The 27,929-nt window shown below is 48.7% G+C and overlaps 2 protein-coding genes across 18 annotated transcripts in view; one reads left to right on the top strand and one right to left on the bottom strand.

Annotated features, from left to right (window-relative positions):
* Positions 1 to 426, bottom strand: part of FAM118B (family with sequence similarity 118 member B) — a 51,752-nt gene extending 51,326 nt beyond the window's left edge. For 4 of the 14 annotated variants that reach the window (XM_055095071.2, XM_055095074.2, XM_055095076.2 and 1 more), the window contains exon 1: positions 266 to 379. The gene's annotated coding sequence lies outside the window, so the exon portion shown is untranslated. Of the gene's footprint in view, positions 1 to 265 lie in introns of all 14 variants that reach the window. The other 10 variants (XM_008973324.4, XM_055095067.2, XM_055095069.2 and 7 more) reach the window with 5 other exon arrangements.
* On the top strand, positions 373 to 27,691 carry RPUSD4 (RNA pseudouridine synthase D4). Of its 4 annotated transcripts, XM_063608877.1 has the most exons (9): positions 413 to 645; positions 1,040 to 1,205; positions 2,367 to 2,568; positions 6,345 to 6,438; positions 6,514 to 6,658; positions 7,798 to 7,895; positions 8,470 to 8,858; positions 25,290 to 25,439; positions 25,944 to 27,691. In XM_063608877.1, the coding sequence occupies exons 1-7, from the start codon at positions 457 to 459 to the stop codon at positions 8,707 to 8,709; spliced, it is 1,134 nt and encodes a 377-aa protein (XP_063464947.1). In that variant the 5' UTR covers positions 413 to 456; the 3' UTR covers positions 8,710 to 8,858; positions 25,290 to 25,439; positions 25,944 to 27,691. The 4 variants fall into 4 exon arrangements, with proteins under 4 accessions (XP_003819946.2, XP_063464947.1, XP_063464946.1 ...); XM_063608876.1 differs by lacking the exon at positions 25,290 to 25,439; XM_063608875.1 differs by having other exon boundaries at positions 25,290 to 27,691.
* Positions 27,692 to 27,929: the final 238 nt, after the last annotated feature.

The following is a 27,929-nucleotide window of genomic DNA, read 5'->3' as shown; positions in this document are numbered from 1 at the left end:
GGGGACTGGCGGATCACCGGAGATTCAGTGGCTAAGAGGGACGGCGTCGGTGCCTAGGAGGGCTCTGGGGCGAGCGTTTATGGGACATCGCTCCTAAGGGGGCGCGGGGGCGGGGAGGAGTTTTTGAGTGGGATCGTGTACCAAAAGGAGAAACGTTTCTCAGACCAGTGCTCTTCTTGAACGGAAATCCCGGGGACGCAGAAAACGTTAAACCGTTGAGGCACCGGCATTTCCCAGCCCCAGCCCGGCTTCCCTACACACTCACCGAGTCTCCTCCAAACGCCACTGCTCCAGCTGCAGCTACCGGCCGGCGCAGCCGCACTGAGCGCGCACCGTCCCCACGTGACTCGCCCAGGCCCCACCCCGCACCACATGACCTGCAGGGCCCCCCAACTCCCGCCTCATTGTAGTCGCCCTTCTCACGTGGTCTTGGCTCGCCCCGCCCTTCCTTGTAAGATGGCGGCGCCCAGGTGGAGCGCGTCGGGCCCCTGGATCCGGGGAAACGGCCAGGGTTGCGGGAGTCTCTTCACTCTCGTCTCAAAGCCATTTTGTTCCGCTGCCGCTGCCTCTACGGCCATAAATGCCCAGAGATTAGCAGAGAAGCTCCGAGCCCAGAAACGGGAACAAGACACAAAGAAGGAGCCGGTGAGTCCGAAGGGACCAGAACTCCCAAGAGGCAGTGCGCTCATTGGTTTCCCAGACGGGGAGTAGGTAGGAGGGTCCTCTGAGTGAAAGCGTGTGAGTCAATAGCCCGGACGCAAGGTGGGAGAATGGGGAGAAGGCGGAGGGGAGGGGTCAGTAAGGGTACGGTGTTTTCCCGTGAGCTGGATCTTTGGCTACTGTCAGGCTCAGTCCTAACCACTGCGTCGGTACGCAGGTTAGACAGATGGGTATCTCTGCTCTCAAATTACTCGAAGGCGGCGCGGGTCTGATGCAAAGATAGTCATTCCCTATTCAGATTCTCACCCAGACCTTTATGGAAGGTCTTCTCCACGGCTTCCGCACCAGGCATTCCCCACGGCTCCTTCTTTCTCCCTAGGTGTCCACAAACGCTGTTCAGCGGAGAGTGCAAGAAATAGTGCGGTTCACACGGCAGCTGCAGCGAGTCCACCCCAACGTGCTTGCTAAGGCACTGACCCGAGGAATTCTCCACCAGGACAAGAACCTTGTGGTCATCAATAAGCCCTACGGTCTCCCTGTGCATGGTAAGGACCATGCGGGAAAGGTGGAGGGACCTGCAGCTGCTTTCTGCTACAACCGAGGAAAACTGAGACGTTACTTGTGGTGCACTCTAAAGCCTTGCATTCAAATTAATTAAACTTTTGTAAACTACCGTCCAATATAAGGAACCACCGAGAACACAGAAATAAATAAATAAGACAGTCCTCCCTTTCTAAACATCTGACAGTAAGCAATTCGTAGAATACGCTGTGTGCAGACTACAGGGATCGCTGTAGAGATATACAAAGGCTGTGTGGTTCTAGACTAAAGGTTATCTTCCATCAAAACTGGGAATGAGAAAATGATACATAAGAAAAAAGGGTTTGTGTGTGTGTGTGTGTGTGTGTGTGTATGTTGGAGTATATGTAACATACAACCCCAGAGTGACTGGAATTTAGTGGACCTTCAAATGTGTTTCAACAAATGTTGCATGTAGTTGTCAGGGACAGCTGAAGTGAATCAGGAAAGATTGATTTAAAAAATGCATTTGTGAAAGAGGGAAAAGGCCCATTTTAGCTAGAAGAAGGTAATGCTTTTTGGGGAGATACGGAGATAGTTGTTCATAAAGACAAGGAATTAAGTCACATCACCAAGTGTTTGTATAATTTTTTTCTCTCTTTATTTTCGCAACAGTTTTTTGCCTTTCCATTCCCCAATGAAGTTGTTTTCCAGATATTTACATTTTATAACGAGAAAGCAAAGTTGGAAAGAGAAGTAATGTGTCCAAGGTCAAAAAAATGGCTAGTAAGAAGAGTAGAGTAGAACCCCAGGAATGTCTAACCCCGAAGTCTATCCTCCTAATCACTCTTATTTAATGCTTCTCGAAGGCCTCATGGTTTTGCAAAGTATGTCTGAGAGGACGCCACATGCTCTAGAATGGTGTTTCTCAAACTTTAATATGCTTCTGAATCACTTGGGCAGCTTGTAAAATGCAGATTCTGACTGAGTAGTCTAGGTTGAGAGCCTGAGATTCACTTCTAATAAGCTCCCTAAACATGCCATTGTTGCTAGTCTCTGGACCACACTTCAGTAGTAAGGCTCTAGAAAATATTGACAGTTTATCCATTAAGGGCTTTTCTCCCAAGGAGAGTTCTTTGGCGAGATCTTTTCCTGGCCGCTCAAACCTTTGGCTTTTTCCTTCTTAGGTGGCCCTGGGGTCCAGCTCTGCATCACTGATGTACTACCTATCCTGGCAAAGATGCTTCATGGCCACAAGGCAGAGCCCTTGCATCTGTGCCACCGGCTGGACAAGGAAACCACAGGTGTAATGGTGTTGGCTTGGGACAAGGACATGGCACATCAAGTCCAAGAGTTGTTTAGAACCCGTCAGGTGGTGAAGAAGTACTGGTATGAGGCCTGCTGATGGCAGTAGAGGTGGTATAAGTGGAGGCATTTCTTTCACCTATTTATCCATTAAAAACAGAAACTCCCATTAATAGAAGGCACTGCACTATGACCTGCGAGATTATAAAAAATATGTGAAACAGCTTTGGTGCTTAGAATATTAAGTCTGATAGAACAGTGGTTCTTAATTCTGGTATACATCAAAATTATCAAAAATTAATTATACAAGCATGGGGTGGACATGGTGGCTCACGCCTGTAATCACAGCACTTTGAGAGGCAGAGGTGGGAGGATCACTTTAGGCCAAGAGTCGGAGAACACCCTGGGCAACATAGTGACACCTTTTCTCTATAAAAAGTAAGAAGTTAGTCCGGTATAGTGGCACATACCTGTAGTCCCAGCTACTTGGGAGGCCAGGGTGGGAGGATCACTTGAGCCCAGGAGTTTGAGGTTACAGTGAGCTATGATCACACCACTGCACTCCAGCCTGGGTGACAGAGTGAGATCCTGTCTCTAAAGAAAAAAAAATTAATTAATTATACAAGTAATATATGATTTTATTCCCATGCTAAAAATAGTCAAACAACAAAGATCATGTGAAAAACTCCTGGAGAATCCACCCATTCTGCCATTCTAGTGTTTTCTCTTGAGGTAACAACCCATGTAATCAGTTTGGTTTTTATTCCTCTGGTTCTTACTCAACGCATTTACATATATGTCTAGTGTATACAGTATACGCGTGTGCGGCGTACGCAGTATACGCGTGTCCGGCGTACGCAGTATACGCGTGTCCGGCGTACGCAGAATATGCGTGTCTGGTGTACGCAGTATATGCATGTCTGGTGTACGCAGTATATGCGTGTGTACATATGTATGTACACATATATATCTATATATATATCACATTGTACAATTTACATTATACTTTTTTCCCCTGCTCAACTCTATGTCTTGGGGATCATCCTGTGTTAGCACATAGAGGTTTACCTCAGTGTTTTTCATAGAAAAAAGATGCGTGAGCAAAAAAGAAACCCTCTATTCCCCATCTGTGCAGTTGCCTTCCCCAGCGTCAATTGCTGTGACTGGTGTCTTCTGTAAACTTCCAGAGTTGTCGAGCATATATAAGCATATTACTGTATGCTAGTGTATTTCACACACAGTTTTGTACCCTACAGTTTTCACTTGGATCATATATCTTAGAGCATTTTGTGTCATATGTTTAGAGCTGTCTCCTTTTTAATTGCTCTGTGAAATACCGCTGTATGGATGGATATTTAGGTAATTTCTCATTTTTTAGAGCCTATTGCAAAGAATATGTGAATGTATTTTTAAGATAAATTTCTAAAAATTGAATCGCTGAGCTGAATGGTTTGTATATTTAAATTTTAATAGTACTCACATTGCTCTCCACAAAGGTTTTTTATCAGTTTACATTCCCACCAGCAGTGGTGAGTACCCACCTCCCCTTATCAGCCAAAGCATCTTTAAAGGGTTTGCCACTGTGATAAGTTAAAAAAAAAAAGATATTTTCTATTTCCTTGTATAACAGTGATGTTGGCTATCAATTTACATGTTTTTTACATGTTTATTGGCTATTTGAGTTTCCCTTTTGGGAACAGACTGATTATTTCTTTTGCCTATTTTTCTACAGGGTTGTTTATTATTATTATTTTTTTTTATTTAAGACCGTGCCTGGCCTTTTTTTTTTTGAGATGGAGTCTTGCTGTGTCACCCAGGCTGGAGGGCAGTGGCACAATCTTGGCTCACTGCAACCTCCTCCCTGGTTCAAGTGGTTCTCATGTTTCAGCTAGCTGGAATTACAGGCACATGCCACCATGCCCAGCTAATTTTTGTATTTTTAGTAGAGATGGGGTTTCAGCCTGTTGGCCAGGCTGGTCTTGAACCCCTGACCTAAAGTGATCTGTCCACCAAAGTGCTAGGATTACAGCACTTACAGCTCACAGACATGAGCCACTGTGTCTGGCCCAGGTTGTTTATTCTTTTCTATTTGATTTGTAAGTATTCATTTTATATTTTGAATATAAAATGAATACTTAGTCCTTTTTAGATTACAGATTTTGCAGATACTTTGTGAATCTGAGGAACCCTTTAAAAATCTGTATGATTGAGACTTACCCACAGAAGTTCTCATTCGTAAGTGTGGTGGTTGTGGGGATTGGCATCTGTATTTTAAAATTTGATATACAATCAAATTTAAGAACTATGATAAGATTATGGAGAATGGAGGAATTTAGGACAGTAGCTAAGACCTCAAAAAGATGTGTGTTCAACTCTCAACTGTGTCATTTAACAGCTGTGGGGCCTTGGGCAGGTTATTAAATGTCCATAAGCTTTGTTTTCTTCATCTGAAAAATGGAAACAGTAGGATTTATGAGAGAGTTAAATAAGATTGATTCTTGTGAAATGTTTAACACAGTACCTAGTTCATAGGAAAAGTTAAAAAATAAAAAATAGAGACTTATTTTTCTATTCAAGCAATCAAAATATTAAGACTATAAAATACATGTTATGTTATTTGTGAAAAATGTCCATTAAGGTTCAAAATTGGTAACCATTCTCGGTATCAGGTTCATGGAGGAATTGAAATCAATCAGTTGGGTCTTGCTGATTGAACATTCTTGAGTTGTAGTGTCATATCATTAGGAAGGGCATTCTTGTCACAGAAGATCTACAAAATCTGTAAAATACGATAAAATGTACCAGATAGTAGCTGAAACTGAAGTGGAGTGTCTGCGTTGTGAAATAGTGTGTGTGAGTAGGATTTTGACCCCTTGGTTAGTGATTATACAACCGACCACCAGGTACCCAGATGGACTTTTCCATCATTGACCTGAAAGAGGCATAAATTTACAGACAGATTAAACAGTCTTCTACCTGTCTGTGAGGTCATGAGGTCATGGGAGGGAGAACACCAACAGAAGTGATTTGGAATGAGTTATTGAGTTGTGGTTGTGGTACCTATGACTTCTTTCTTTCTTTTTTTAGACGGAGTCTTGCTGTGTCTCCCAGGCTGGAGTGCAGTGGCATAATCTTGGCCCACTGCAACCTCCACCTCCTGGATTCAAGCGATTCTCATGCCTCAGCCTCCCAAGTAGCTGGAATTACAGGCACGCGCCACCACGCCTGGCTGATTTTTTTTTTGTATTTTTAGTAGAGATGGGGTTTCACCATGTTGGCCAGGCTGGTCTTGAACTCCTGACCTGAAGTGATCCACCCGCCTTGGCCTCCCAAAGTATTGGGATTACATGTGTGAGCCACCGCGCCTGTCCCCTGTGACTTCTTCGGGTACAGTTCCCTCCTGTTTTACCTATGTGGCAAATGAGCCAGGAACGGTTCTCTGAATGTTTTATTAGGTTCATTCATCCAATTATTCATTTGTTCATTTACCATGCAGTCAGAATCTACAATCTTTTATTATTTGAAAAAAAAATACAAAACTATATTACCATAATTTTATTTTAACTGTACATATCCATTTTTAAAGGCTGGAAAGACCATGTTATTAATGTAATTTTTTTCTTTTTTTACCCCAAATATTCTACAATTAGCATGTGTGACTTTAGTAGTAAAAAAGATAAGCTTGTGAAATCTATCAGCTCTCAGGCTAAGCATTACACCAAGAGAATCTTGCCCGATCCTTCAATCATAAGAAATCACATGTTAGTGCAGAAGGTCCAGCGTGAAATCCTCTAAGTGGCCAAATCTAGGAGTTCTTCTCTGGCTTGGTTGGCTAAAGCAGTGATCTGTGTCACCCCCAGGGCCATCACTGTGCATGTCCCCATGCCCTCAGCAGGAGTCGTGGACATCCCCATTGTGGAGAAGGAGGCGCAGGGCCAGCAGCAACACCACAAGGTGGGCGAGCAGCCTCCCTGAGGCATGGGTTGCTGCTCTTCCTTGGGAATCATATCTTGATTTCTTTGGCTTCAGATGACATTGTCCCCGAGCTACCGCATGGACGATGGGAAAATGGTGAAAGTGCGGCGCAGCCGGAATGCGCAAGTTGCTGTAACTCAGTACCAGGTGCTCAGCAGCACTCTCTCCTCCGCCCTCGTGGAGCTCCAGCCCATCACTGGTGAGAGTGTCACTTTTCCGCAGTGGGATCACAAAACCCTGTGCCACCAGGTTTTGTCCAGGGCCTCGTTCTGAGCAGCTAGTAGTGTGGCTGACTTGTGTGAGAATGTGCTTCTGGTGCTGATCTGAGGCCGGGGACTCCCATAGAGATGGTTGTGGCTAGCAAAAGAATACAAACAGGTTGAATGCCTTTATTTAAAACTGTGTAGAGTGGTTCCTCAAAACGATTAAACAGAATTATTGTAAGATCCAGCAGTTCCACTTCTGGGTATATACCCCAAAAATCAAATATTTGCACACATATTCATAGCAGCGTTATTCACAGCAACAAAATGTGAAAATAATCCCAGTGACCATTGGGGGATGAATGGAGAAACAAAATGTAGCATACACATAAAATAGAATGTTATTTTCAGCTTTAAAAGAATTAAAGGAAGGGAAATTCTGACACATGCTACAATATGGATGCACCTTGAAAACATTATGCTAAGTAAAATAAGCCAGGCACAAAAGGGCAAATACTATATGATTCCACTCATGTGAGGTACCTAGAAGAGTCAGATGTATAGAGACAGAAAGTAGATGGTGGTTGCCAAAATCTTAGGGTAGGGTAAAGGAGGGGAGATAAATAGGGAATTGTTGTTTAATGGGTCCAGAGTTTCAGTTTGGGAAGCTGAGAAAGTTCTAGAGATGGATGGTGGTGGTGGTTGCAAAAACAGTGTGAATACACCTAATGTCACTGACTTGGCATTTAGTATAATGCCAGTGGTTAAACCAGGAAATTTTATGTATATGTTACTACAATTCAAATAATGTGCAAATCAATACTACTTATGTAGTAAAATTACTAAAAAGTTAGGGTAATGGTAGACGGCAAGTTCATGATAATGGTTATCTATGGTGGAAAGAGGGAATTGTGGTGGGGAGAGGTACTTAGAGTATTTACAGCGTTTACTTCCTAAACTGGCTGGTGCTACATAACTTATAGTTTGCTATATTATTTGTTATACTTTATTATAGTTGGGACTTGGCCAGTTTACTGCACTTTGATGTAATACGATTTGAAGCAGATGCCAATACTGGTATTGTTTCTGTAGCTCCTCACGAGTTTTCTCTCTTTCTCTCTCTCTCTCTTTTAAGGAATAAAACATCAGCTTCGAGTTCACTTGTCTTTTGGATTGGATTGTCCAATCCTTGGTGATCACAAGTACTCAGACTGGAATAGGTTGGCCCCCCAGGTAATACTAATTTGACCCAATGTGCAGCAGATACGGGAGAGAACTTAGGCGTTCCTTTTCTTAAAACTCTGAAATGAGTTACAACAAAGCCTACTGATTGTCTTCAGACATGATACCAAGCTCGTTATCTTGATTTTAGAGAAATTTAGGAGCAGTTGGTTACTGTCCTTGTGGAACTGCAGGATCTGTTAGTGAAAAGCTTACTGTTACATTTGTTTATTCAGATTTTGTTGGGAGGCTGTGGACAAGGGGAGGGGTGTTTCTGAAGGCTGGGAGCAGCTTTTCATGGTGCTACTAAAAAACCGCAGGGAAAGCCTTTTCATCCTTATACCACAGCCCATTCTCTTGTTAGGCCAAAAAGCACTGGCCAAAAAGAATGTCTTTGGTGTGGTCATTTTTCCCTTACCTGAGTTCTGAGCCCTTCTTAGACATGCCACTGAAGCAGACTCTCCATTACTGTGTCTTCCAGGGGGTTAGTTTTGGTTCCCTGTAAGTAGAAGTGCCCTGACCTTGCATGTTCGTCAAGGGTGGACTGTTGGCCTTGCTCTCAAGGGTCTGTCCTTTCTTTGTATAGAAGCTGTCTGTGGGCACCCTGAAGAAGCTGGGGCTAGAACAGTCGAAGGCCCGCTACATCCCCCTTCACCTGCACGCCCGGCAGCTGATCCTGCCTGCCCTGGGGTCCGGGAAGGAGGAACTCAACTTGGTCTGCAAACTTCCTCGCTTCTTTGTGCATTCCCTGCACCGCCTGCGTTTAGAGATGCCAAATGAGGATCAAAATGAGAACAATGAAGCCAAGTGTCTGGGAGCACAGTGAAGACCATGGGAGCACCCTGGCACCTGGGAGCACAGTGAAGACCCTGGGAGCACCCTGGCACCTGGGAGCACAGTGAAGACCCTGGGAGCACCCTGGCACCTGGGAGCACAGTGAAGACCCTGAGAGCATCCTGGCACCTGGGAGCGCAGGTTGGCCCCTGAACTGTTCTTTGTTTACAGGACTCTGCTAACTTCTCACTTGGAACAGACTGCGTAAGAGCCAGGTGGGATAAGGTAAAGCAACTCAGCTGCTACAGGGCTTTTAATGGAGAACAAAGTCTATTTACTGATAGTTTGGCTGCACTGTGGAAAAGCCTGCTGGAAGTCTCCCTGCCGTGGGCTCTCATTGCCAATATGGAACAGAGCCCAGGGCCAGGCAGACTGGGGCAGTGACTGGAAAAGGAAAACTAAAGGTCAGAATCCGGGATCAGGAATTGTTTTTATCCAGCAGTGAAGCTCTTGAGCTCTTAGGAAGGTTCCCGTGGTTGGAAAGAACATAATGGTTAACAAATATCACAGCATCCAGGGATTGCCCAGCTATAGTGTGGGTGCCCTACTGAACTCTATAAGGGTATTGAGTGTGAGGTTGAGGTGGGACATTTGCTGAGCAAGGAGAGCCGATGTGAATGGCAGGCAGATAACATGCACACATGAAGCTGGCTGGGTGTAAGGCAGTAGCGGGGAGCAGCTGCTATCTAACAGTTGTTAGCTCCAGCTGGTTGTTGCCATGTGGGAATGGATTTTCTCATTTCTTCAGAGAAGCTGGAAACCTAGATATTTATGTGAAACCTCCCAGTGTATTGCCAACTAAATCAAATTTTTAAAGATGCTTAGGCACCTAAGCAAATAATACTTAGAGGTTGAATTTGGTCTACAGGCTAGCAGTTTGCAGTCTATGTTTAATGAATGGTATAGAAGTTTGGGGAAAGGTGCCATCTTGAAAATTCTGGATCAGTGGTTGGCATTTTCACTGCGTGTAGTATGTATCCTTTCTAGACTTGGAGATGGCTTTGGTTGGTCCGTGAATGTAGTTTTGAGAGTGCTGCCATTAAAAAATCAAAAATCTCTATTGTGGAAGCATATCTTCTGTTCTTAGGTCTCAGGAAGGAGAGGGCTATACTGAACACCATTAGGGATAGATGGAAATGACCTTGGCCTCCCTGCTCAGCTGGTCCATCTAGTTTCCACCTTGTTTCTTGCAAACAAATACACCTCACACTACTTTTTCTTTCTGACAGAGTTGGAGTGACAGCACAGTTAGGGGGGTACACCCCGGGACAGTCTTTATATGTTCCCTCTGTATAGATGATGCCACTTTCTAGCCCTTTCCCTGTCTCCATGGTACCCATTACTGTGCATAATAAATTTAACTTTGAAAGCACAGACGAGATGACTATATTTGTTTATATAAGACCTAAATATTTTTGCTGTTATTTCTGTTTCTAGTAAAGCATGCTAGTCAAGAAAAAGGAACAAGAATGTGACACTTAGGAAATAGTGATAACTGACATTAATTCAGGGAAACAGATGAACAGGAATACCCACAAGAATGGAGAACAGGCTGGGCGCGGTGGCTCACGCCTATAATCCCAGCACTCTGAGAGGCCGAAAAGGCCGAGGCGGGCGGATCACCTCAGCCCAGGAATTCGAGACCAGCCTAGGCAACGTGGTGAAACCCTGTTGCTACAAAAAATACAAAAATTAGCTGGGTGTGTTGGCACACGCACACCTGTGGTCCCAGCTACTCAGGAGGCTGAGCTAGGAGGATCACCTGAGCCCAGGAGATTGAGACTGTAGTGAGCCATGATTGTGCCACTGCACTCCAGCCTCGTGACAGAGTGAGACCCTGTCTCACAAAAAGGAGAACAATCTTAGAGGAACAGATGATGGAAATAAAAGAATTGGAAAATGTAGAAAAGTAGGAGCTAGTCAGGATACATTTTGGAGAAGTAACAGGTGATTTATATTCTCATACTCTCATATATAAATATGGTCTCCTCCAAGATGTAAATCTAGTCTTTAATTTGGCAAACTGAATATTTACTAGGCTGAAGGTATCTGGGGATATTCACTCATCTCAGGGAGCTCTCTTTAGCTGGGAAAATTCAGTTAGCTGTGTGGTTTACTGACAAGTAAGTGTGAGGCGGGACTGTTGCTCCCCAGGCGGGCACGTTGGAGCTAGACTGAGAACCAGCTGTGTCGTTCTGTCTGCCCGGCTTTGTCACAAATGCTGCCCTACTGTTCTTCGTGACTCTTTAGCGCTTCAGTGCTGGGTTTTGTGTTGGTTGCTGAACTGGGAGCTACCAAGCTAGTGACAGTTGATTTTTTGAGAATTCCTAAGCTTCCCTGGGATACGGGGTCACCACATTGGAGACTGGGGCAGATGTCTGCCCTGCTGCACCTTCCCAGACCTTTCTCAAGCCGAGGTCAGCGGCTCTGTGCCCCGCAAAAGGGCTGTCTTCTTTAGTGTCGACTGACTCATGGGGGTGCTTAAGGACCAGGACAACAACCTCATATAACCTAGTTGATCTGCAGCTTTTAAGCATGCAGGGAATGTGATTATAGCTAGGCAGAGTAAGCTGAAATGCTCTTGTATGTTGATTCGTTAGCCATAAAAGTATGATTTTTTAAAAATGTGTTTGCGTTTTAAATAACTTTTATTTGTAAATATGGAATGGCCTTTTAAAAATTAATAGAACATTTAAGCACACCATAAGAAACATCAAATATTAGGTCATGTCATCTGCTTGTAATTAGTTACCATCTGAGCTTGAGAGGGACCTGGGTTAAGAAGCGTGGTAGGCTGGGCATGGTGGCTCATGCCTGTAATCCCAGCACTTTGGGAGGCCGAGGCGGTAGGATCGCTTGAGCCCAGGAGTTCTGAGATCAGCCTAGGCAACTTGCCGAAACTCTGTCTCTACAAAAAAGTACAAAAATTAGCCAGGCATGATGGCACCCCTGTAGTCCCAGCTACATGGGAGGCTGAGGCAGGAGAATCACTTGAGCCCAGGAGGTTGAGGCTGCAGTGAGCCATGCTGGCGCCACTGCACTTCAGCCTGGGTGTCAGAGAGAGACTCTGTCTCAATACAAATTAAAAAACAAAACAAAACAGTAAAGCAGTGTGACAGATTTGTCTGGAGTCAGATCCAGTGTTGGGGTCCCAGGGTGCTATGGTCTGGGAACAGATGCTGCTCCGGATGTGCAGGGAGGACAAGGTGTGGGAATCTGCTCGTCACGTCAGGCCGTTTAGCCCAGGACACTGGCCACAGAGGTGGGACCCAGCCTCTCTGAAATGGGAGTCGGGCAGGGGTGGGGCACCTGCTGGTTTCTAAACCTTGTTAAAATGCAGATCTATTGAGGGTTAGGGCTTCAATATATGAATTTTGAGCGGGGAAGGGAAGTGGACACAATTCAGTCCCTAACACTAATTATTATTTTGATATTTTCCCCCAACTATTTAACAATGTAAAGCCCATTCTTAACTCACAGGTCATACAAAAACTTATGGCAGGCCACATTCAGCCCACGGGCTATAGTGTGGCTGCTTATATTTCTTGTAAACGATGCTTCTCGAGATAAAGGGACGGGAATGTGACACTTAGGAAGTGTTGATCTTTGACTTTAATTCAGGGAGACAGATGAAGAGGACCCCTGGTCTTATGGGTGTTTGACGAAATCCCAGGTACCCAGGAAGGCACCACAAAGGGACCAGGCACTAGCCCACATGCCACAGGTGTCAGCTGGGAAGACGGGGAGCAGCTTGAAGAAACCGCGTAGCATCCCACACTGCTGCCGTAGTTGGGCAGGCAAGGGTGAAGGATGATGAAGTTCTTCCTTTTCTGTGTTTTCTTAGGCCTAAAGAAAGGATTAACATTTCTCTGATTCTTAGTGGGATCTGGACTGCCTGAGCAGTGGGTCTTGCTAGGTACAGTGGCTATCTTTTTTTTTTTTTTTTTTGAGACAGAATTTCACTCTTGTTGCCCAGGCTGGAGTGCAATGGCGTGATCTCCACTCCCCGCAACCTCTGCCTCCTGAGTTTAAGTGATTCTCCTGCCTCAGCCTCCCGAGTAGCTGGGATTACAGGCATGTGCCACCATGCCCGGCTAATTTTGTATTTTTAGTAGAGATGGGGTTTCTCCATGTTGGTCAGGCTGGTCTCAAACTCACAACCTCAGGTGATCCACCTGCCTCAGCCTCCTAAAGTGCTGGGATTACAGGCGTGAGCCACCGTGCCTGGCCCAGTGGCTATCTTTAATTACTGACAATAATATAAGAGGAATTTTACCCCAGGTTAGTGTGGCCTGAGAAATGGGTTACACAGCAAAGGAGGTTGGAATGTGCCTTAAATGAACTTCATCTATTTTGAAATACTGATTAGAGCCAGCTAAAAGATATGATTTAGTATTAAGTCATATACAGTAATTAGTATAAGAAAATGGGCTTCTCAAATTTCTATTTTTATCAAAGGTCTATATGCACGTGATTTAAAAAATCAAGAAATATTCTGCTCAAATGACTCTGGTTAAAAAAAGAATAAGAAAAAATCAAAATGAAAAATCAAGAACTAAAGGCTTGCCATGAAAAGCAGCAGCTCCTTGCCCACGTGGGGATTTTGTTTGCTGTGAGCTCTGGGAGGTGCTTGTGCTCAGCAGAGGGGGGAGGCCGGCTCTCCCAGTGCCCCTTCTGGTGGCAGCACTGGCTCTTCTGCTCCAGGAGGCAGCTTTTGGGTAGTTGGTTTTTTTCCGTGCTAGGCATGCCCAACCTAATAAGCCCACAGAGCGCTTTCTCAATCCTCATATCACACGTCTTTGCATTTGATAACCGAATTGCCCACTCTGAGCTCCTCACTCGCTTTGATTCCATGAACTCCTCCTGCATCTCCTTGTCTGACCTCCTTCCAGGCTCCTTGAAGGGCCCCAGCATGGTGCCCCCCAGAGCTCCATCTTGGCATCCTGCCCCTCTCCCAGAGGGAGAGCTGGGCCAACTTGGGAAGCCTCTACCTGTGTGCTGACGACTCGCAAGTCTGTCTCTGACCTTGATCTCCCCCTTGAGCTCCTTATCTTCACATCCATCTGCCTGTGATCGTCTCCCCTTGGGAGCTCCCTCTCCGGGCCTGTTGCTCCTGTCCTCTTACCTGCCTTAGTTTAGATGACATCACCAGAGACCTGGGAATCACCCTTAACTCCTCCCTCGCACCAGTCCCCAAATCCAATTAGCCACTAATTCTTTGCCAGTTCCATCTAAAACCCTTCTCTTAAAATGCACTTCCCTCTTTAATTCTAATATCTCCTGAGTACCAATTTCACCGTCCCCACCCTTCAGCTATGATGGGATAGGTCTGGGAGGTGGAAGGGCATAGTGAGTTAGAAATAGGATCATAGGCAACCTGCACCAGAAACCAAACTCACAACGGGCTGTTGAGACCATCCCCAGGTTCCTGGGGATAGAGCAGTGTGGGAGGGGGTACCTGTTTTAAACAGGACAGGCAAATAGAGCAGCCTCCCACCATGTTTTCTAGGTCTGCTGTCCTTGGCTCTCTGGACTGCTTTTAGCCAGAGTGCCTGGTAGGATATACAAAAACATGGCCTCCTGCTTGTGCTTGTGCAAAGCATGCCATGTGGATGCAGACAGCTTTCTCCCAGTGCGGTGCAAAATCTGCTGGCTCAGGGCAATGTAATTCAAACACCAGCTACCCAGCATTAGGCCAGATGTCACAAGTTAACGGCACATTCCACAGGACTTGCCTCACTTCAGACACCAGCTGCAAGCTCTGGGGTTTCCCAGCCACCTGTACTTCTGACCAACTAGCTATGAATTCAAGAGTGTTCACAAACCCCTCAGGTTTGATCATTCACTAGAATGACTCCCAGAACTCAGCAAAGCACTAGCTATGCTTACTATTATGGTTTTGCTGTAGCAATAAAATGGCATGAATCAGGACCAGCTAAAAGAAGAGATGCATGGGCAAGGTCTGGGAGAGTCTCCAGCATGAAGCTACCATGTCCTCTGCCCACCGTGTCACCCTCCCAACACATGGATGTGCATCACCAGCCAGGAATGTCACCCAAGCCCTGGTGTCCAGAGTTTTTATTGGGGTTTCATTATGTTGTCATGGTTGAACTATTGGCTACATTGTTGAACTCGGTTCTGCTGGGTTCAAAGTGCCAACCCTCTAATCACATGGTCGGTCTTTTTGCATGGCCAGCCTGAAACTACCGATCCTGAAACTAAGGCCCCACCGTGAGTCCTCACATTTAATAGCATAAACTATTAGGGCTCATCATGAATAACAAAAATGTTAACATCACTTGGGAAATTCCAAGGATTTAGGTTCTCTCTCCCAGGAACCAAGGACGAAAGCAAGGCAAATTATTATAGAACTCTGAGTTTTCCTCTCCATCCCCCACTCCCTTAGTCATCTCTTGATGTCCTCTCTTAGGGATCCCTTCACCTTGCTGTCCCCCAGCGAGTGACCAGCCTTGGTGGCTGTCTGCATAGATGCCCCTGTTGGTTGTGGCCTTAGGATCCTTTCAGGCAAGAAGCCTTGAGATATTTCTGTTCACTTCCCTCCTGGCACCTGCTGTGGAACACTGTCATCTGCTGCCATCCTTGCAGTGGGAAAGGGATTTTAATCAGGGGTGATTATACAGATGGGTGAAGTTCTTCTTTCCCAGGTATTTTCTTTTTTTTTCTTTTTTTTTTTTGAGACCAAGTTTTGCTGTTGTCCCCAGGCTGGAGTGTGATGGCGTGCTCTTGGCTCACTGCAACCTGCGCTCCCTGGGTTCAAGTGATTCTCCTGCTTCAGCCTCCCGAGTAGCTGGGATTACACGTGCCTGCCACCACACCTGGCTAATTTTTTGTATTTTTAGTAGAGACGGGGTTTCACCATGTTGGCCAGGCTGGTCTCAAATTCCTGACCTCAGGTGATCCGCCCGCCTCGGCCTTCCAAAGTGCTGGGATTATAGACATGAGCCACTGCGCCCGGCCTTTCCCAGGTATTTTCACATGCTGTGAGGGCACGGCCATGGTGACTTGTACTTAGTCAGATACACCCCGAAGGCTCAGCTGGCCCCTGCCTTCTCACCACCGTCAAATCTGTCCACACACATGCCCCTACCTCCTAGATGTATCTGCATCCCGAACCCCTGCATTGTTCATATGATTTCTCGAGGACTAACCACCCTCCACACCTATTGGGCTGTTTGCCTACTCCTGGCTCACTCCGTCGGACCTTCAGCAGAGGACTGCAGAATGCTTTGTCAGGAAACACAGGAGTGTGGAGACCAGCGAGGAGGCCGACACGGTCCTCTATGCAACATGTGACGGTGGCTTCCACTAAGCTGTCACTCCCCATTCCCACTCCCAGCGGTAGACAACTGCTAATCTATTTTCTGGAAATAGAAAGATTCTTATTTCCCTATAGATTTGCCTATTTTAGATGTTTCATATAAACAGAATGATAGAGTATGTGCTCCTTTGCCACTGGCTTCTTTGAGTTAGTGTCATGTGTCCAAGGTTCCTTCACAATGTAACACATGTCACTCTTTCACTTCTTTTTTTGTTGTTTTTGTTTTGAGACAGAGTCTCGCTCTGTGGCCCAGGCTGGAGTGCAGTGGCGTAATCTTGGCTCATTGCCACCTCCGCCTCCTGAGTTCAAGCGATTCTCGTGTCTTAGCTTCAAAAGTAGCTGGGATTACAGGCGTGTGCCACTATGCCCGGGTAATTTTTGTATTTTTAGTATAGACAGTATTTTGCCGTGTTGACCAGGCTGCTCTTGAATTCCAGGCCTCAAGTGATCCACCCACCTCGACCTCCCAAAGTGCTGGGATTACAGGTGTGAGCCACAGCACCTGGCCAGTGTTTTACTTCTTTATATTGCTGAATAATATTTCATTGTATTGATATACCAAATTTTGTTTATCGATTCATCAGTTGGTGGCTGTTTCCGCTTTTTGACAATTGTGAATCACGCTGCTTTGAACATTCATGTATAAGCTTTTATGTGGATGTGTATTTTAACTTCTTGGGTACCTACCTAGGAGTGGAATTGCTGGGTCGTATGGCAACTCTCTTTCTAGAGCTGCCAGACTGTTTTCCAAAGGGGTTGCACCATTTTACATTCCCAGCAACAATGTATGAGGGGTCCAGTTTCTCACCAGCACTTGTTATTACGTATCTTTCTGATTACAGCCATCCTAGTGGATGTGAAGTGGTTTCTCACTGTGGTTTTGATTTGCATTTCACTAGTGGCTAATGATACTGAGCATCTTTTCATGTGTTTGGTGACTATACATCCTAAAGAAATATCTATGCAAATCTTTTGCCCATTTTTAAATTCAGTTATTTGCTTTTATTATAATTTGTAGGAGTTCTTTATATATCCTGGATTCCACTTTTTTGTTTGTTTGAGACAGAGTTTCGCTCTTGTTGCCTGGGCTAGAGTGCAGTGGCGTGATCTCGGCTCACTGCAACCACCGCCTCCTGGGTTCAAGTGATCCTCCTGCCTCAGCCTCCCCAGTAGCTGGGTTTACAGGCATGCACCACCATGTTCAGCCAATTTTTGTATTTTTAGTAGAGATGGGGTTTCGCCATGCAGGCTGGTCTCAAACTCCTGACTTCAAGTGATCCCCCTGCTTTGGCCTCCCAAAGTGCTGAGATTACAGGCATGAGCCACTGCGCCCAGCCTGGATACCACTGTCTTAGTAGAGGTATTGTCTGCAAATATTTTTTCCCTTTGTGTTGTCTTTTCACTTTCTTGATTATATTATTTGTAATAGGAAAGTTGTCGATTTTGATGTCGTCCAATTTTTCCTTTTGTTGCTTGTGCTTTTGGTGTCATATCTAAGAAACCATCACCTAATACAAAGTCTTGGAGATTTCCTTCTGTATTTTTGTCTAAGAGTTTTCTAGATTTAGGTCTATAATCCTAAATCATTTCTGTGTGTGGTATAAGGATGGTGTCCAATTTTGACTGGGTAGCCAGCCGTCCTAGCACCATTTGTTGAAGTCTGTTCTTTCCCAAGTGTAATTTTTTTGTAAGTTGTGATTTTTGATGGTTACACTGGGTCAAATATAGACAATTTCATAGGGTAAAATGTAGTTTTATTACTGTATTAATATGAACGCAGTAAAATGCATTTTCTGATGTTGCCACCAGATGGCAGCAGTACTCCAGCTTTTATCCCTCTCCAGGCTAAGCTACTACAAAAAATGGGAACATGATTTAATCGAGTATGAAGTATCCCGCACAAGAGCCTTACCATCTTTTTCTAACCCCCTGATAACCCTCACCGTGGCTACTCCAGCGTTGTAAATCTCGGCCCCCTACTTTTTTAGCTAGCCTGACGCTGGGTTTTCTGTTCTCTCGTGTAGGATGGAGTAGTAGGAGGTCATGTTTTGGGCTCTTTGAGTGAAGTTGAAATAGAATTTGATTCCTACACACTCAGTGAGAAGAGTGTTACATGTTCATTATAAAAATGTAGAAAATATAGTCAAGCTGTCCTCAACTACCCAAAAGCCTAATAGGAACAGGCATTTACCCACTACGTGAGCTCAGTGTAGCTAAACGTCAAGCATTCTTAGCTCTTTGCTGATTTAATTTTGGTTTAAGGTAGTAAAAAGTTGCTATCTCTGCTGATCAGATGCACTAATTGATAGTTATGTACAATTTTCACTAAGCACAATCAGGTAAATGGATTATTTCCCTGCATTATTTACTAAATAGTGGAGAGAAAGTAAGAGAGTGACAGCTTGGATGCCTCTGCTACAATGATGTGTCTTCGACACGTAAGTGTGTGAGTGCCAGCCCCGGCTGTTCCCTTCATCCTCTGCTGTTCTTGGGTGACGAACTTCCCCAGGGCAGGCCTCACTCCTGCCATTCCTGCAGGATCCTCTGCCGCTCCCACGGCCTGTCTGACATGGACTGAGGGGTCCTCAGACCCCTTAGGTCTCTGCACATCTCACCTGCTGCGCCTGTGGGCCTCTGAACCCCAGCATCAGAGCTACCCAAGCACCCTCTTTCCCCAAGGCAAGCTAACCAGACTGTCCCAGGGAGCCGTGAGGGGGACCGAGAAGTGGGCAGCCAAGACAGCCTCCCATGCAGGGAGCCCACCGAGGCCCAGCTCCGACCTGGAGCCGCGTCCTCTTTCAGCAGGCTGGGAGCGATTACCGTCTGTCCATCAGCAGCTTCAAGGAGCCAGTGATGACCTGGGCCATTCAGGGAGCCAGCCTGGGGGAAGGGGCTCCCGCTTTGATGTGCTTAGCGAGGTCAGAGAGCAAGCAGGGGGGAGGCCCACGGGGAGAGCGGCTGGCACTGCCTCCTCTCCCATCCAGGTTTCCAGGAAGACGCCAGCTTGTCCTCATCACCTCTTTCATCTCTCCGTTCTCTGGGGCTGGTTCTTGTCCTCTCGGGCCTCCCTGCCGCCCAGGTGGACAGCCTTGGGCCCCTCATCCCAGACCTCCAGCCTGTGTTCCGAGGAGCTTGTGGTGGCCAGACCCATCCACCCACTTTCTCTGTAGTTGGCTTTAAGGGGCATGTGGTCATCACTTCATGCATACAACACCGCTCTGAGGGTCAAGCGAGAATCTCCCCCTTGGAATCAGGGGCTCCCCATGCTGGAAGGGGACTCAGGCTGTGGGCATCACCCCCATGCTGGGATGCTCCAACTCCGTTGCTAACAGACAGCTGCCAAGCCTGGGCTCACTCACTCACAGCTGCCAGGGACTCACTGGCCACTGAAGGTGCCACCTTCATGGGAAAGAAGACAGAGGAAAAGAGAGGGCGGGAGCTGGAAGGTGGCAGGAGGACAGAGAGGGAGCGAGCCACTGTGCCCTGGGCTCTGTGCGGTCCTCCGAGCCTCTGTCTCACACCAGGGCCTCCGTCAAGCCGTGTCTGAAAGGCTGCCAGCCCGTCCTGGCCCTGCCGGGGAGTCTGGCCTTTTTCCTGCCTAAAGTTACAGAATTTTCCAGAAGTATCCTTGGGTTTATTTTCTGGAGTTATAAGCCAGATTTCCCTTGTCACCCTACTTCTCCAGCCTAGGAAAGAAAATTCCAAGAGAGAAAGCAAGCAAGAGGCTTAGAGGGCCTGTGATCACAGCTGAGACTCACTCTTCCTTTCCCTACTCCCACACGGACCCCCGAAAGCCAACACTTGTGGTAATTTCTGCATTCGACCTTTGTGGCCTATGTGGAGCCTGTTATGTTTAAAAGCTCCCAATAATAGCCTTGTGAGGGATATACTATTCTTCCTTGTTTTTATTTCCATTTTACAGATGATGAACATGAAGCCCAGAGTGGTCCATTGATTTCCCGAGGCCACATCTGTACACAGCAGAACTAGGTTTTGACCCATCCGTCTAACTTGGGAGCCCCACTCTTAACCTGTGTTTCTCCAGTGAACCAGGTGCTGAGAGACCAAAAGAGAAGTCCCGATTCTCCTCTCTCCAGCCTTCCCAGATCCCAGCCAGGGATGAGCGAGTGTACACTTGGAGCAGGAAGGCAGGTCTCCTAATAGAAAGACAAGGCAACTGGGTTCTTTTTAAATTCTGCCGCTAGCTAGCTGTGTCACCATCTTTCCAGACCTCAGTTTCCTCACCTGTAAAATGGGCAGTTGAGACAAAGTTGATGATCTCAGTCTCTAGATAAGACAATCTCTGAGATCCTTTCTAGTTTCAAGACCCTAAGTCTGGTTATGCCGAGATTACTTATTCGGGAGAAGACACAACACCCCTAATCCCTTACTAGAACCCACAAATTCAGCATCTCAGAGAAGGGCAGTGTAGAAACTCAATGTTTGGATCCAGTTTAGAAATCCAGACTGTACTTGGAAGTGAAGCCTCCCAGAAGGGACCTGGACATCGGGCCTTTTACTATCCTGCCCGGGCCCTTCCCGTCCTTTCTGGGGCCTGGCATCCCAGGCAGTGACTGGTCACACTGCAGCTTGCCATAACAAAATATCACAGTTTGCTGGGGCTGCCATAACGAAATATCACAGCCTGGGTGGCTTAGACAACAGAAATTCATTTGCTCATGGTTCTGGAGGCTGGAAGTCCAAGATCCAGGTGTTGGCAGGCTTGGTTTCTCTGGAGGCCTCTCTGTTGCTGATGGCTGCCTTCTCTGTGTGCGCTCACACAGCTTCTCCTCGGTGTGGGCTGTGGTCTGATTGCCTCTTCTTACAGGGACACTGGTCAGAGTGGGTGAGGGCACGTCCTCGAGGCTCCATTTCAATGGACTCACCCCCTTAAAGGCTTATCTCCAAGGGTCGTCACATTCTGAGGTACTGGGGTTGAGGCTTCAACACAGGAATTTGGGAGAGACAGTCAGCCCATAGCACACACCAGCCACTGCTGGGGAAGGTGGTCACAGCAGCAGAGGCTGGCTTCTATCGGACACTGGCCGCGAGCCAGGCACGGTGCTGGGGCTGTGCTGTGTAAGCTCATTGAATCCCGCAGTGCTTCCACGAAGGAGATATTTCAGAGATGAGGAAATCAGCTTGGGCAGACTGCCTGAGGGCACGCACCTAGAAAGCCAGGAAACAGGCCTGGACGCATGGCCTTACCCACGGTGCTATGTTGCTGCCCGATTAGATTTCTAGCACTTTCTCTAGAGGAGGAGGGTCATGCGGTTACGCTCTTTGGGGCCATTAGTCTGTTTTTCTAGAGTCCTAATGGGAATGAAGAACAGCCCTAACTCTGCTATTCTGACTGTAGTTTGGGGGAGAACTAGGAAAGGAAAAGCAGAAAAAGGGGGTCAGTTCCTCCACACTGCATATGGAGAAGGGCATTCCAAGCTGAATTAGTGGCTTTGACTCCGGAGAGGGCAGGCTGTGCCCAAGTGGTTGTTAGAACCTCAGGAGCACATGTGAGGAGCTCCCAGGCTAGCTTAGGAGATGGCCTCGGAAATGGGAGGGGGCACAGTTGTTTCCCAAACTGGGCGGGACTTGGGGAACCCCCATCTGGGATTGTCCACCATAGATGTGAAGACCAAGGGCTCAGGGAGTGAAGGTCATGGCAGATACCCCCAGCCAAGGTGGCTGGCCTGGGAGTGGGAAGATGCCAGGAGAACACAGCATGGCCAGCAGCTCCCTGGGGCTGTCCGACAGCTCCTGAAGGGCCTTGGGTTCCACACGGAGTGTGGGGTGGTTTGAAGGTGTTGGCATGAAGCCAGTGCTCCTTGGTTCCTGGTGTGGGGGCCAGAAGCTCAGAATACTGGGGCTAAGGGAAGCCCCTACCTCTGACATCAATTCCTTTCTCTGTCCCCAAAAGGGGGTTGGAGTGGGGAAGGGTTGAGGTTGTCATGTCCAAAGCTCTTTCCTTCTCATCCTCCTAAGCACCCAGCATCACTCATCCCTGGACAATTTAGCTGCCATCAGCACCTGCTGTTTGGTGCAGAAAGGGGAAGGGGAGGTCAGAGGAGGGAGGAGAGCAGAGGGGACACCAGAGGCTTTGTTCCCAGGTGCCCACCTCCTAGGGAGGGAGGGGTGGGGGTCAGTGGCAGCCCCATGCCCTATCTGGCAGGCAGTCCTGTGTCTGAGTTTGGGAATTAAGCTGTCCTTGCCTCTCCAGCATGAATGAGACCTGGGGGACTGTGACAAGAGCTGTCAGTGCTGGTATCCTGTGCCAGTAATCGCTGAAAAGGCCAGGCAGCTCAGGACGCCTGGGAAAGATGGGATGGAGAGGGCAGGGTCCAGGGCCTGCTGGGGAGGGGCCAGACAGGAACACAGACACCTTTGTGTGCACCTGATCAGTGCCAGCCACTGGCTGCTTCCTGTCGGAGGGGCTTTGTCCCTGTCCTGTCTCCCGTGCCTGGACTTTAGGCAACTCTGGGCCTAGGGCCACATCCAACCACACTGTGTTCTGTCCCCAGCGCTTGCTCGGGGCCAGGCTCCGAGCTTCCCCTGAAAGCTTGTCCTGGAGGGGATTGAACTTCAAAGCGAGGCAGGTGACGGTGAATGTCTTGACGGCCCTCAGCAGATGGGGCTTTTACTGAGGTTGAGTTTCTTTCTGGCAAGAAGTTTTGGGGACCAGGGTTCTAGGCCGTGGGCCCCAGCCCAGCTCATTCCAAAACCATTAGGCCAGGTAACCGCAGCAGCACAGTGGGGCCAGGTGACAGCTGCAGCAGCTGCAGACAGCCTCAGTCCCCAGCGTGCTGACATGTTAGAAGTACACGTCACTATCTCAGCAGTCAGCCGCCACATCTGGAACTGCTCTCAGCCTCCTCTAATTGCCTCATTATTTTCCGAGGAAAAGCGCCCCCATCCCCAGCTCTCCGTTGCTGTCCCTTCCCTCTGGCCTGTCCCGAAATCCACCTGAATGAGCCCCAGACCAGGGTTTGGGATTCTATGGGGAGGGGAGGGCATCTCTCCAACTTGCAGCCCCTAGAAAAGAGAGAAACCACACATGGACCTGGCTTTGTCCCTGGTGCCCGGAATGCAGGGTCCTTGAAGAATTCAGGTGGATCCCTTGGGACACGCAAGACTCTGACCCCTCTTCCTGTCAGCAAGTGTCTGTCATGCACAACATTGTCTGAAACTAGGGAGAGGGCAAGGAAGCAGAAGATACAGTTTCTGCCCACAGTGCGCCTGCCATCTAGGTGGAAAGACAAAAAGGAAGTGGAGAACCAGTCAGGCGAGGTGTGGCTTATAATCCTGACCACATCTCATTTGTCCACCCATCACCTAGGGGCCCGGGCTATGTGTTGGCCGTAGTGGGTGTCGCGATGCAGCTGTAGCCCTGTCCTGGAGCACCTGACATGTTTCAGAGAGATTGCAGGAGAGGCACCCAGGCATCCAGAGATCACTAGCAAAATGCCGATGCAGCCTGGGTGGGGAGGGGGCCTTCATGGGGACCTGAGAGCTTTCAGGTGGAGAGAAGGGAGGGGCATTCCAGAGGAAGGAGTGCTGTGGTTTCTAGATGTGTCTGCAAGTAGTGTGGTGTGTTACTGCAGTGTAGAGCTTGGGGCAGGGAGCGACATGGCTGGAGAAGTAGCAAACTTGGGGAGCTTGGATCCTGACCCATAGGGGAGGGGAGCACGAGAGGGCAGAGGTCAGAAAGCCCAGGGAGGGGGAGGTAGGTAGCACAGAGCTGTTGCGGAGTCAGGGCCATGGCACACCTGGAGGCCTGCACCGTCCTGATAATCCTCTCAGCCGGTAACTCAAGGACCCCTCCAAGCAGCAGACAAGTTACCCCTCAACATCAAGACACCCAGAAACTCCCCGGCTTCAGCTCTCCCTGGGTCTCAGGTCACCACTTAGCCCAGCTGTGTCCGGTGCAGACCTGGAAGGAGTGTGGGAGGATCTGTTTGGCTGGTGGGTCTTAGGGTCCTCTTTTTTTTTTTTTCTTGAGATGGAGTCTCGCTCTGTCACCAGGCTGGGGTGCAGTGACGTGATCTGGGCTCACTGCAGTCTCCACCTCCCGGGTTCAAGCAATTCTCCTGCCTCAGCCTCCCGAGTAGCTGGGACTACAGGTGCGCACCACCACGCCTGACTAATTTTTGTATTTTTAGTGGAGACGGGGTTTCACCATGTTGGTCAGGATGGTCTCAATCTCCTGACCTCGTGATCTGCCCACCTCAGCCTCCCAAAGTGCTGGGATTACAAGTGTGAGCCACCCTGCCACCCTACCCAGCCCTTAGGGTCCTTCTTGTACTTGTTGGGGGCTCCTTGTTCCTGGAAGCCCACGGTCTCCCCCACCTGCCCAAGGTGGGCCCTGGGTGGGCCACTCTCAGGCCCAGCGACACGGCTGGCCCGTCCTGGGAGTCTTTGCAGCCGGAACCTCAGAAAGGATGGGGAAAGCTTGGAGCTGCATGTAGGGTTCCAGCTGGAAAAATTGGAGGGGAAGGCACACTCCATCCTACCCCCAGCATCAACTGAGGCCAAGAATTCTCCTAACAGGGCCTGGCTCCAAAAGATGACAGGCCGCCCATCATCTGCCAGCCTCTGTTGTGGTCCCTGCAACAGTCTGTGTCCCTGTCTGACTCTCAGTGTTTATACATATTCATCCCTCTGTGCCCCAGCATGTGTTCCCTGGTTAGTGCCTTCCCCTTCTGTTAAGATTGCACTCTCGTCCCCTCGCACCTGCCTCGCTCCCTGCCTCTCATTTTCTGTCTCTTATTTTCTCTCTCCAGTCTCTCCTTCTGTGTTAATTTCCCTTCTCTCCTCTGGGTGGCAGCTTCGGCGCCATCCTCTCTTCAGCCTCCTTTTCACTGGGGAGAGCCCCGCTTAGGGGAGGCCCAGCAGCGGCCCCATGATGCAGGGGTACTGATGAGGGTGCCTGAGCCCCCACAAGACCTGTGTGGGAAGGCAAGGAGGGATGGGCAGAGGCGAGGAGAGGGTGGTGAGAGCTACGGGCAGGGCCTTGGTCAGGGAAGTGAGGAACCTCCTTCACCTCACCCAGTCCCAGCCTGGGACGCCCTTCACAGAGACGGAGGCAGGAATGGCGCTCTTTTCTCTGGCATCCTGCAGCTGGGGCTCTGTGGGGCCGTAGTGGACTTCAGCCTCTGATGGTCTCCACCAGCTCCTCTCTCAAACAAACTGAGCCTGCTCTGCAAATGTTTGATGACCGGTCCCCTATGCCTCCCTTCCAGCCTCCCCAGGCCCCTGCTGTATAGAAATGCTGAAGCCTCCACCACTCAGAGATGGGCACCAGCGCTGCGCTGAGTCCAAGAGGAGCGAGGCAGGCCTCTCCTGTTGCAGGGGAGTAGGGTGTACGTGGGACCCTGGGGAATGATCCTAAGGTAACAAAGTTGGGACGCTTGGGTAGCTCATAAACTGGCGTGAAGACTAAAATGAAATGGTAGGGGCGACTCCAGTCATGGGCCCCTGGGCTTAAGGCACCTCAGCACTTCATGATCCCTCAGCCGGAGCCCGGAAGCCTTCCTTGGGGGAGGTCCAGCAGGCGTCCAGCTGTCCACTCCCTGGCCTCGCCCGGCTCCCTTCCCTTGCTGGACACGTACTGAATCACCAGGCCTGCTTCTCCCCAGGCTTCAGATGTGCAGGTGCGCCCCTTCCACTCGAGGCCTGGTGTGCAGCTTCTCTCTGCTCCATCACGGCCCCTGGGCCTGGCTGGCTAAAGCCCCTGCTTCAGGTCCAGGCTTACAGGTTCCCATCTCCCCAGAAGCCACCTGTAAACCCTGCTGAGGACCTCAGGTCCTTCTGTGTGGTCTAACAGCCCCCATGCCTGCCAGCCTCCATGCTGTCATCATAATTGAAGTTAACTCTGTTTAATTTTTTTTTTTAAGACAGGGTCTCCTCGTGTCACCCAGGCTGGAATGCAGTGGCACAGTCATGGTCCACTGCAGCCTCAACCTCCTGGGCTCAAGCTGCCCTGCCTCCTCAGCCTTCGAAGTAGCTGGGACTACAGGCGTGAGCCACTGTGCCTGGGCAGAGTTAACTCTGTGTGACGTTCTGTCTCCATTGCCCTCTGTGGGTTCAGGAACACCGACTGCACAGCTGCAATGTTCCAGTCGTTAGCTAGGCTCTTTCGTGTGGCCTGCTCCATTTAATCACCTCGGTAACCCCTTCATAGAGGAGGAAACAGAGGCTAGGAGAGGTGAAAAGTCAGCCGGGGGCACACAGCAATCGCTGCGTTTTCTCCTCCCCAGGACTCTGAAGGGATCAGCACTGCTTTCCAAGTCCAAGTTGTGCTGCAGCAACTTCACAAAATGCCACTTTTATGCATTTATAAACACCAAGTTTAACAAACACGTGTTGAGTGCATGCCATACATTAGGCACTAGGCAAGTCTGGAGTATGGGTGGGCATGTCCAGCAGGTCACCTGCCCATCTCTGGACCACTCGATCTCCAACCCAGCCTCTGTGTGCCGGCCAGGGCTGAGCGGGAGGGACCGGGTGTGGGGTTGCGTGCGGTGGGCTGGGGGTGAGGGTGGGGTAGGGGTGGAGGGGGACCGGGTTTAATGAGGTGACTGCCACTTGTAAATGAAACAGAAGGCGGAGCTGCTTGTGTGAACCTTGACCTCTCCTGTCCAGCGTGCCTTTCATCGGGAGCTTTATGAGCAGCCGCTGTGCTCCGGGACCCACCGCAGCCTGGGGGAAGGCAGGGCTGGTCCCAGAGTGGAGAGGAGGCCGCCTGGGGGAGGGGTGCAGGCCCGGCTTCCACAGAGCCCTGCGCCTCTGTCGTCCCTCCCAGGAGTTTTGGAAAATAAATGGGTGGGCTGGATTTGAGAGGCGCTGCTTAGCACTGTGGATTGCACACTTGGAGACCTCTGAGAATGCACATTTCCAGGCCCATCCCTGCCGCTTCCGGTTCAGTCGGTTTGGTTTCGGGCTCGAAAAACTGTAATTCTAAAAAGCTCTCACAGTGATTCTTAAAACCAGTCAATTTTAGGAGCCACAGTCTTGCAACACAAGGTCATGCCAACTCCAACAGAATCTTCAGCTGGGATTTGAAACCCCAGTGCTCAGGGGTAATCGTCACCCCGTTTACTGAGTGTCCCCACGTACTGGACACTGTTATCTTGCAGCCGTTACCCATCGGACCCTCCAAATAATTCTGCAAGGTGGATGGGATTGTCTACAATTCACACATGAGCCGGAGATTAAATAACTCAACCAAGGGGATCACTTCTCCGCCTTTTGGCTAAGATCAAGTGTAACTCAACCAAGGAGAAACAGAACTGAGATTCGAAAATGGTTCATCTCACTCCAAAAGTGCTCTTGTCAAGCAGATACTCTTTATGAAGCTTACGTAAAGGTGGCCGTTCACATGGAGATCTCCAGAAACCCAGAAACTGCAGGAACCCAGAAATCACTGTCTTATTTTATTCTAAGTGCAGCCCGTGGAGCCAGCTTTGGACATCATGATTAAAGACAGCCCTGCAGGGCAGAGGCACCTGGATGGCTTGTTCTCAATTTCATCCCCAGTGTCCAGCACAGGCCTGGTACATAGGAAATGCTTGGGACATGCTTGTCAAATGGGTAGTAAATACTGACCAAAAGAACAAAATAAAAGGGCCCTGGATACAAAGCCTAAGGCGGCCCCTTCTTCATTGTACACCTCTGCATCCAGCAAAAGAGTTTTCCTTTCTCTTGTGAGCAGAGGAAGTGGGCTTGGCTGGAAGGAGTACAGTTCTGGGGAAGGGCCCTGGGTGTGACCTACGAGAAGAGCAGCTCCTGGAATGGAAGGGGATGCCCTTTCCCCCTGCCCGGCCGACCTCTTGCTGCATCCACGGGCGTGCATTTCAGTGGGGCCGGCCCTCTCAGTCCTA

Source organism: Pan paniscus, chromosome 9 (assembly GCF_029289425.2).
Source record: "Pan paniscus chromosome 9, NHGRI_mPanPan1-v2.0_pri, whole genome shotgun sequence".
NCBI classification, from domain to species: Eukaryota; Metazoa; Chordata; class Mammalia; order Primates; family Hominidae; genus Pan; species Pan paniscus.
This window is presented reverse-complemented; position numbering and strand designations above follow the sequence as displayed.

Excerpts from the sequence above, each read along its gene's own strand:
- RPUSD4 (XM_003819898.6), top strand. The coding sequence starts at position 373 with ATGACCTGCAGGGCCCCCCAACTCCCGCCTCATTGTAGTCGCCCTTCT. Across the intron at positions 2,569-6,344 it reads CAGGTGGTGAAGAAGTACTG|GGCCATCACTGTGCATGTCC; the intron begins GTATGAGGCCTG and ends TGTCACCCCCAG. Across the intron at positions 7,896-8,469 it reads GGAATAGGTTGGCCCCCCAG|AAGCTGTCTGTGGGCACCCT; the intron begins GTAATACTAATT and ends TTCTTTGTATAG.